At 42.8% G+C, this 10,754-nt stretch overlaps 1 protein-coding gene across 1 annotated transcript in view; it reads left to right on the top strand.

Moving 5' to 3' along the window:
• The first annotated feature begins 1,803 nt into the window (after positions 1 to 1,803).
• The window catches only part of FRMD7 (FERM domain containing 7), a 70,186-nt gene continuing 61,235 nt past the window's right edge, over positions 1,804 to 10,754 (top strand). The window contains exon 1 of the mRNA XM_075538472.1: positions 1,804 to 1,860. Coding sequence (XP_075394587.1) covers positions 1,804 to 1,860 — 57 coding nt within the window. The remainder of the gene's footprint in view (positions 1,861 to 10,754) is intronic.

Below are 10,754 nucleotides of genomic sequence, written 5' to 3'. Positions count from 1 at the left end.
GCCATCAATCCACTTTTCTGTTGTTAGTCCTCCTGGGAGGGGTTTATAGTTTGATCCTTGTGATCGATTCCCCCTTTCTCCCCTCACCTCCTGGTATTTCTATTCTCTTTGTTGGCCCTGAGGGATTTATCTATCCTGTGTCACAGGCTCTTATCTGTAGCAGTGCGCATGCTCTCGTCTAATCTGATTTGTAAGGTGGAATTGCGGTCATGACAGTGGAGTGGGGGAGAGGAAGCATTAAAGGACTACAGGAAAGTTATGTGTTTCATCGGTGCTATACTGCACCCCAATTGGATCATCTCTTTCTAGTGACCTAGGCTTTGGGTCTCCACTCCACGAACCACCACCCCCATTCATCTTGGGTGTGATTTTCTTCTGGGTCTTAGATGCCTGGTGCCTGATCCCATTAATACCTTATAGCCACACAGGCTGGTGTGCTTCTCCCATGTAGGCTTTGTTGCTTCTGAGCTAGATGGCTGCTGGTATATCTTAAAGCCTTTAAAACCCAAGACGCTAACTCTTTTGATAGCTGAGAACCATCAGCTTTCTTCACCTCATTTGCTTATGCACCCATTTTGTCTTCAGTGATCGATCTTGTCGGGAAGGTAAGCATCACAGAATGCCGGGTTATTAGAACAAAATGTTCTTGTGTTGAGGGGGTGCTTGAGTCGAGGTCCAATGTCCATCTGTAACCCTAATTCTTAACATAAGATATAAGTACATAGATCTATTCCCCTTTCATTATATATAAATCTATTTACATATGTACCTGCTTGTATTTGGACCTCTATAAATGCCCTTTGCCTCCTGGTTCTTTCCTAGATTTCCTTTTACTTCCTTCTTTTCCCAATATCATGCTCAGCCTTAATTCGGGTTTAGTAATTCCTCACTGCTACATTGCCCTTGTAAATTTATAATTTATAACATGGCCCAATAAATATATCAGCAGTGATTTTCTGGAGCTAAATAAATGTACTCAGAAAAAAATAAGGAGGCAAGAAGTGTCGGAAAGAAGAAAACCATGATAGGGAGCAAATTTGCTAGGCATTAAAATAAACTCTAGAGCTTCACAAATTAAAACCTTATAACATTTGTGCATGAATCAAAGCAAATAAAACTCTAAAAAATAAACCCAAACACATACATCCGTGTAGTATCTGATAAAGAAAACTTCTCGACCAGGGGCATAGAGATGAACTTTCTAATCAACGATACTGGGACAACTAGAAGCCATTGGAAAAAAGATAAAATTGACTCCATGCATCCATATAATACCCAAAGAGATCAAGGATTGACTTTTCTTCAAAAATTACATGATACAAGTACTAAAATAAAATTTAGAAATGAGGCAGCCAATCATGTAAAATTTGAAGACTAAAAATATGTATACCTTCCTTGCTTGGCCATGAAATGTATAGTACAATATGATCTCAACTCTAGTATTATGCTCATGTGGAATCAAACAAAAGCCTGAAGGTTACAAATGCTTCTTTTCAGTTTTTTCATTTTCCTTTGAAGAGAGGAACCGAACTGAAGAAAGTCCTGCTGGATTTGACACTGGCCGAAAAAGAAACTGCTCAGATGCTATTGCTCATCAGCACTCTGCAGCACGGACGCCTTTGCGCGCGCATCACTTCGAGCAAACAGAAGTGTGCCCTGCTGAGGGTGGGGTGCCTGGGTGGGGGTGGGGGTATCTGAGCGCACTGCTTCCAGCTGAGAGTGAAATTCCTTGAGAAAACCCCTTTCCTGTCACAGTACCCACAGCTCTCTGAGCCTGCTCACAGCCCAGCGGCCTCTCCGAGAATGCTCCATTTAAAAGTGCAGTTTTTGGATGATTCCCAGAAGATTTTTGTGGTTGATGTAAGTGGAACTCACATCGCTATGATTCCTTTATTATTCATTCAATAATGGTCATTTGTGGACAGCCCATTAGCTGACGATATTATGTCTTCTTTAGGACCAAATGGAGGGCTGTGGTTTTTAGCTTTGGATAAAGAAATCTGTCTTCAATATCCCGTTGCAGCTTGTGTTTTCTAGAACCGGTTCACTTTTCTCAAGGGACAAGAAAAGTAAAATGTTAAGATATGCTGAATACTGGTAAAAAGTCAAAGTAGCAAGAGCTTAGCTTTGCTAGCCCATCGGGGGTTCTGGTTCATGGAAATGATTTGTCTATGAATCGCACCCCGTGTCGATTTGTGGAAGAAGACTGTGGCTCAGAGGGAAAGGAGAGGGGGAAGGATTCTCCGTTTCTGAAGAAAATGGACGGGCTGGGGGCTAGAATTCTGCACTTGTAAGGAGAACTTCAGGAAGTAATGACAAGTATGAAAAGGGGCACATCGGTTAAGAGACCATTTAGTTTGATTTAGTGCTTATAGTTCAGGGTTCTTAATATAATTCCAAGCTACAAGATGATTGCGTACAATTATTCCTCATCTCTTCAGGAAAGAACAAATGTATTAAGCACATCATTTGGGGCTTCATCTTTACAGATATGTACATTTTGATGTCAGGGTTTATGTGTGAGTACTTTGAGATGGTCTATGGTTTTATAGGAACAAACAATGCTATTAGCTCGGATATTTACCGTATCTTCTAACAAAGAATAAATAGTTCATTTTCTTTGAAATGCATAGAAAATGTTGACTGCTTTTTTTTAACACATAAACTGACAACCACTGGGGCTCCTCTGTGATGCTGGGTGTGTGGGCAATCCCTTTTTTCAAATGAGTGTTTCATTTTGATATGAATCATGTGTTTTGGGGGAGATGGTTTCATGGCTTTGGCTGTTGTTTTGCTCCGGCTTTCTTTCATTTTTGTGTGCAAAAGACCTTTCTAGGTCCACGGACCTGAATGTTTTGTTTTTGTAGCAAATAGCTTCCATTAGGGACATTTCCTTTTCTTTCTTGGAACTATATGTAAGGGGAGGAAAATATCTTTTGAGTAGTGTATCCATTTGCAAGCTGGTAGCGTAAGCTTACAGAGCCCCAGTACCTGAAGTAGTGAGCTGGGGATTCAAAAGACACTGCCCTAGGCTAGGTTCTTAATAGATATTACAAGCAACTCAAAGAGAAATCGTTGACAAAAAGTGACAGACGAGCTTTCTGAAAGTGCAGTTCAAAATCAGACCCCATGGCATGTGGGGGTGGGGCGGTGGGAAGGGAACAGTACCAGAGCTTTAAAAAATTCACCTTCTGGGAGGCTGACTCCAGCACCTTCATGCCAGTGTGATTTGGCTTCAAGTTAGATTGTCTCTTTCCAGCTGCAAGCCATTGTGTTCCTTGGGAAGATAATGGGAGAGATTTGATACCCAGCAATTCGGGTGTCAAAGCATCTGATCTCTTTTTGCACCGTGGAAGGCTGGGCTGTAAGCAGCAAGCCCCTGTTACTGAGAGTAGCGATAGCTGCAGTCATCCAGCACGATCTCTCCCTGAACAATTAAAGGCTGCTGCTGCTGCTGCTGCTGCTGCTGCTGCTGTTGCTGCTGGTGGTGGTGGTGGTGATGGTGATGGTGATAGCAGTAGTCATGATGAACTTTCAACTTGACAAAGCAATGTCACGTGCATTATTCATTTGATCTCCCATCCCAACTTGTGAGTGAGAGCAGAAAAAACACTAATTCCCCCCTTTTCAAATGAAGAGAGAAGGATTACAGGGAGGTTCCGCGCGGCTGCTCAGGATCATACAACAGAGAACTGCCTTTCAATTCAGACCTCCTGCAGTACACCAGGTTCACTTGCATTGTGAGAACTCATCGACTCCAGGCTTCTAATGCTTTGCAATTGGTCATCAGCCTTATGTACTTCTTCTTGTCCTCTCAGGGAATCTATGTATAGCCTGTAGTGGACCTTTGAGAGTGGCTGGTGGATCACTCTTTTCTAAGCCATGGGTTGATGGGGAAAGCAGTCCCTAGAGGTCAGGGAGAACACATGAGATCCAAAAGCTTGAAAAGCAACGGAAAGAATGGTCTCTTCTGTTCTCATTAACATCCTCAAGGGAAGAAAGGGCTGCTCTTAACCATCACAAAGGGGATGCTTTCCTAACTACAGGAAGCCTCATAGGAGGACTTTTCTCACCCAACTGGCCCAAGTCCCAACTGCATGGACCAGCCTGAGAGAGAACTATTCCTCGGGATAAGATTCCAGAGAGTAATGGGATGCATGGAGGAGTAATTGTGAACTCTTGGGCGCTGCGGCTCACCCTAGGGAAAGTACAGCTGTCGACAATGGAAAAGGACACACGATCAGACAAAGCAATATCACCTGGGGAAGGTTATTTGACATTATCTTGCTGAATTTGCCAACGTCCAAGGCCTAGCTCAGGCCTAGAGACACCGAAGTCTTATTTGTCAGCATGCTACAAAAACCAGAGGTCAGAGATTGATATTGTAAATCAGAAGGCCAGTGTCACTACCCTGGCGTGGGGGATACGGAGGCTTTCTCATCAGTCACATCCTATGCCAGTGTCAGAAGCTTAATGATGCTAAGCAATGAGATATTTGATCCGATTATTTTATGGCCAATGATGCATTGATTCCTACCAAGGCCCTGTCATGGAAATCTTGTAGTCATTCATTCATTCATTCAGTCGGTCAACAATTCATTGACCAGTTTCTGTAAAGTTGATCCCAACTCATGGCAACTCCATTTGCCTCAGAGCAGTACTGTGTACTCCGTAGATATTTTAATGGCTGTTGTTTTTGTTTGTGAAGCAGATCCTCAGACCTTCTAATAGGTCTCTGGTTATTGCTGCTAACCAAATGTTTGGTTAGCAGCAAGGGACATTAACCATTTTACCAACCAAGGATGCCAACAGATTATTATTGAGGATCCAATAGATTTCAGGCTCCGTTTGGGTACAGCACATTCTATTAGATGTCCCTGAGCAAGGGCATACTCTACGCTGGTCAGTCCTGGCTGCATACTGCCAACTTTGGCTTTAGAGATTCCTTTGGTGAAACCCTTTGTGATTGATATGCTCTGCCTTGGATTTGTTAATGCTTTCTATTAGCTTACTGGGAAGAGGAGCTAGCACCAGGGCCATGCTGATATTTAGAAGTTGCTATGGGTATCTAGGGATCCATGAGTGATGCTAACAGGTGAAGGCACTTAGGTCCTTTCATCGAGTTTAGAGGTTGGAGTTTATCCAGAGATGCTTCAGAAGAAAGGTCTGGTGATCTACTTCTGAAAACTCTGCCATCAGAAACCTGGATGTGGGGGACACATTTGGTACTTCGGAATTGCTGGCATAGTCCTACAAAAGTGTAATCCAGGGAAGAAAATTAATTTGATTAATGTCTCACCTTACTTTTGAAGCTCTCATGTCTATTTCATGAAACTAAACATTGCCAAATATCAATAGCATTGCAGTTTTTGCTTGCTATAAACAGCAGACCCTTAGATAATCCAGGGGCACTCTGTAGAACAATGGTAGTGGGCAGGCAGGAGGAGAAGTAAAGGAAGGTGAAGGTGTAAGCATTAACTTCAAGGTTGGAACGACGCAAATGACCTTCAGCAGCCGAACAGCAACTCAAATATCCATGGGAACAGGATTCAGTTGAATAAATAAATGAATTACTAATATTTGTTGTAGCATGACTGAGCCTGAAAAGATCATGTGAAGTGAAAAGCCAGACACAAAAGGTCACCATATTGTATGATTTCTTACATACAAAATACCCACAGTAGGTCAATTCATAGAGACAGAAAGCCGGCAACTAGGGAGAGAAGAAAGTGAGGGTGGGGGTGGGGGTGGGGACTGCTAATGCATACAAGGTTTTCTGTAGAGGTAATGGGAAGGGTTGGGGACTTGATAGAGATGGCAGCTGCACTGTGAATGACCTAATTACCACTGAAGTGTAGTCATGACAATGGTTAATCCCCCCATTATAATATCACTAAAGTTTTTAACATATTCCTGTAGGGCCGTGCACATCCGTATGCTCTTCCTGTTTTAACCTTTACTGTCATGTGGGCAAAAGTTCACAGAGCAAAAAGTTATTTTCCATTGAACAATTCAGACCCATTTTGATTCATGACATGATTGCAGTCTGCATGATATGAAACCGCTCTTCTCACTTCCTCCTGGCGTTGACCCTCCCATTTGTCCTTCTTGCCCATCCTTTCTGGCCTTTGCAGTTTTATCCCTGGACAAATGCTGCTCAGTGGACCTCTTAAGGTTGACGGTGCTAGAGCAGTTGAATCTCCTTTGTACTAGGCTTCCCATTTTAGGCCTGTGTATTGTTTGGCTGAAAGATGAGCAATGAGGTTGGCTTATATGGTTAAAGAATGACTAAGGACCATAGTCTCTGTGTTTCCAGCAGTCTCTATCTTAAGAATGATTTTGAGGTTTTTTTTCTCACCTTCTATCCAGGACCTCCTACTGTGATACCTTACAGAGAGGCAACTATGGAAGTCAGGCACCTTCTAGTTCTTCTGGTCTAAAGGTTGTGGAGGCTGGTATTCATTTGGCCCATTAGACCTCTTGGACTAATTGTTTCCATGCATCTTTGATTTTCTAAACTCTTGACTGCTCTGGAGGAGGAGAGACTCATAGTTGCACCGTAGATGGCTGCACATGAGATTTTAAGACCTGACTTCCTACTCACCAAAGTAGGATATAGAACAGGCCATTGTAGACTATGTGTACTTAATTGCGCCTATTGACTTTGGTGTCCCCAAGGCTATGGTCCTGAACTCTTGGCCCAGTGACTCATTTTCTCAACGAGTTAGCTATTTCTAAGAAGCTGTCCTGACTTTGCTCCCTCTTTGCTCTACTTCTTCATAGATATATTTTCAGCTCTTAGATATATATATATCTATATATAGAGAGAAATACTCCCTGTCAAACACAGAGAGGTGTAAGGGTGTATTCCCATTTACTTTTCCACTTCTATTTAGCGTGGATGTCTAGCTCTGTATCCATTGTCCGTTTTGGTGATTACTGCCTTGTGTATGCAATCCTATTTACTTTTGTTCCTTGTAATGCCTGTGCTCCTCCGAGTGTCTTCATTGTCCTTGATGTCTTGTGCTGACCATCCCTTACTCTATGCCTCAGGGAAAGATGACCTTGCCTGCTCCTGGGAAGCATTGCTATGAGTCACAATCAACTTGATGGCTGTGTTTTACCCAAGTTAACATGGGTCTGCCCTCTAGTTAGTGATGTCCTTTTCCTCCCCCCTCCCCCACCGTAACCTTCAAAGAATCTTTCTTCCCGTGAGTCACCCTTTTCTCAATGTGTTCTGACACAATATTTGGCCTCTGGGGATAGGTTTACTCAGCACAGTGGACTCTAGGTTTATGTATTTATGAGTAATTTTGCAGATCCATCACTATTCTTCAGTAGGATGTCCTGGTGGATGTACTAGACTGTTTACCCAAGTATCCACTGATGAGCACTGAGCTTGTTTCCATCTGTTTGCTCTGGGGAACGGTGCTGCTGTGGACATGTGGGTGCTTGTATCTGTTTGGGCCACAGCTCTTACTTTTCTAGGATCTGTACTTAGCAGTGGGATGGCTGGATCATCTGGTATTTCTGCCTTCGATTCCGAAAGGAAGCCCCAGGCTGTTGTCCCCGGGGGTGGCCCCGTAGTGCTGTCTCACCAGCAGTGTGGGAGGGTTCTCTACACACCCTTTCAAAGAGTTAACGTCAGGTTATGTGAAACTCACCTCAAGAAGAATCAATTCATCGGCGATCTGAGAATACATTGAGTTTCCCTTCTTCCACCCAGGACCTATGAATTCTCTGTGCTGAACCCAAGGGTGGAGAAGACCACCGTGTTCAGATTCCTTCGAAGGAACAGAGAAGGTCAGCTTTCAAGCCTGACTGTTTCCGCCCCTAGCTCTCACGTGCACGCCCCAGCAGAGCTGCAGTGAACATCTTAGAGAATGACTCTGCCTTCCAACCGGACTTGTTTATCCCAGCGTTCGGTAGGGGTCTTTTCCAAGCACTAATTCCGTGACCATATTTGAAAAAACTCCCCCATCTCTCTTGCACCTCCTACAGTTTTGACTTGGTGGGAACGTGGTGGAAGGGGTGACTAGCTGGTGTTTGTAAAAATCCAAGATCATACTCACTTTGTTGATTTCTGGAGCCTAAGGTCCACAGAAGGGGCTGATCACCCTCATGAAGAGATCACTGAAGCTATGGGTGCTACAGCTAAGTATGATGGAAAAAATTAGAGAGTGCCCAGATATCAGAAAGAAGAGTTTCTGGGACCTTAAAGACTTGTTTTCAAAGAAGCAGCTATCTGAGTGAGGCATCAACTAAGTCCACGTGGAAGAAGCACCCCAGACTGTGTAATCCAAGGATCATAAATAATATAATCCAAATCTAAAGTAGATTAAATGTGGACCCTGGTTTGCAGAAAGGTATGGATGCCAGTGGAAGCCCCAAATCGATTTGAGGGTTCCACACATGGATTAAGCCTCCTATGAATTCCCCTGACAATAATTGAGGGGTGTGAATACCCCTGTTATCAGACAGAGAGTATTATTAAGTCGACTATGGCAGATGTAATTAGGTTAAAGAGTAATAGCTCATCAATCCAACTCCATTTAGACCCATTTTAAAACAGTTTCATTTAAAACGATAGTGACGGAAAATACATGTGGATGAAGCCCCTGGTGAGTCCCCTTTGACCATGGACCAGGGATGTATGTGAATAGCTATGCTCTCTGTGCAGAATTCACTGGACAGTGGATCGTTACAGATGCAATCTCAAATTTAGATGAAAATTTAAGACCCTATCAATTGAACTCCCTTATTATCCATTCAAACTTTTTCTCATTTTGAATATATTCTGCTTTCTTTTGGATTGAGGTTTTTCTCTCTTTTAGTTTGTTATTCTCATTAGTTTTTTTTACAAAATATTTTTTCTGTATATGAAATCCAACATAGGCAAATCAATAGAGACAGTAACTGGATTAATGGTTCCTTGAGGGTATTGGTGGGAAGGTTGGCGGTAAGTGGGGAGCCCATAAAGAAGAGTACAAGAATGAAGAAAATGTTCTGAAACTGCTTATGGTCATGATTGTCCAACTCTTCTTGATGTGATTCAACTATCAAATTGTGTGATATGTGAATTATTTGCCAATAAAACTGTTAAAAAATAAATTCGGGGCTGAAACATTTCTAATGTTTACCGAATTGTTAAGTAATCATATTGGCCAGTGCAAGGGGTACCCAGGGCTTAATTCAGTGAGAAGACACAGCACGTCAGCTTGGCTGCTTCCTCTGAGAGCCCATCCTAGAGCCCACGTCTCTTTCACCAAAAAAGGTAGATATTGTATATACTCACGTATCACTGAGTTTTTCAGCACATTTTTAATGCAGTTTTTGTGGTAAAATTAACCGCCTCACTGATACTCGAGTATGTATGTAAATGCCAGGGCTAATCATTATTTCAGCTAAGTAGGACAGGAAAACATTATCCAGGGACTTGCCAACAGTAGGAGTATTTTTACCCCTGGAATGTTTGTCCAGGAACTGGTTTTTCCAATTAATAGTGAGGAATATTTTGTGAGGAGCCAAACGTATAACCTTTCTCTCTTTTATGAAACAATGCTCTCACAACTCCAGTGGGATCCGTTAGCCTCTGAGGAGCAGAAAATACCTGGATTTGGAACTAACAAAACGGCCCCACTTTCGCTGTGTCATCCCGGGGCGGTCACTCACTCCCTAGCTCCGAGAGAGCTTGTGAGGAGTAATACAAATGTGATCATGTATTTTTTGAATCCTATAGATTTAGCTTTAAGTCTGACTCTCTCATTTACAAGCCATGTGGTCTTGGACTCATCACTTAACCTCTCTCATAGAATCTTGGTTCTGTCACCTCTAAAGGCCTGAACTTGGACTATCTGGAAGACTTCCCAAAGTTTAAACTAATTTGATGGTTGAGGAGGAGCTAACCTGGTGAAAAATGGGAGCTGAGGTATGGGGGAGGTACAGTGACCTAAACTTTCCTTTTATTAAAATGAAGTCCGCCTTTTCAGAGAACCAAAAAGGGCAAAATGAGTGAAAAGTGGAGAGTTGGAAGGAAGGTGGGTAGTGTCTGGAAATGAGACTGAAGAGGAGATAGGCCGCCGCTAGATCATTCAGGTCACGTATACTGTCTGTGAGTCTCTAGATGGCACACATGATTTGTGCTCACCTAAGGATTGAGATGTTGGCAGTTCAAATTCACCCAAAGCACCATGGAAGAAAAGCCTGGCAATCTATTTCCTTTAAGATCACAGTCAAGAAAATCCTATGGTAGTCAACTCTACTCTCTAACACAGTAGTTCTCAATCTGTGGGTCATGACCCCTTTGGGGTCACCCAATTCAAAACAGTAGCAAAATGACAGTGATGCAGTAGCAATGAAAATCATTTGATCGTTAGGTGTAGGGGGGGTGTGTGACTACAAGATGAGGAACTGTGTGAAAGGGCCACAGCATTAGGAAGGTGGAGAACCGCTGCTCTAACACCTGGGAATTTTGTGAGTCAGAATGGACTCAATGACAACTGATTTTTTAAATATTAAACATGAGACTCTAGATAACTGCCCTGAAGTCAATTCCAACTCATAGCCACCCAGTAGGACCGGGTAGAGCTAGAGCAGAAAGCCTCCTCTTTCTCCCACTAAGCAGCTGATGAGTTAGAACTGCCAACGTGGTAGTTTTTCAGCCCACATGTGATCCACCACACCATCAGGACACCTATATATGAATATATGTGAGTTTTTCCTGAAATGAACAGAGAACCCTTTAAAGGTGTAAG

This window comes from Tenrec ecaudatus, chromosome X, assembly GCF_050624435.1.
Source record: "Tenrec ecaudatus isolate mTenEca1 chromosome X, mTenEca1.hap1, whole genome shotgun sequence".
NCBI classification, from domain to species: domain Eukaryota; kingdom Metazoa; phylum Chordata; class Mammalia; order Afrosoricida; family Tenrecidae; genus Tenrec; species Tenrec ecaudatus.
Note: the sequence above shows the minus strand (reverse complement) of the source record. Positions and strands in the feature narration are given on the sequence as shown.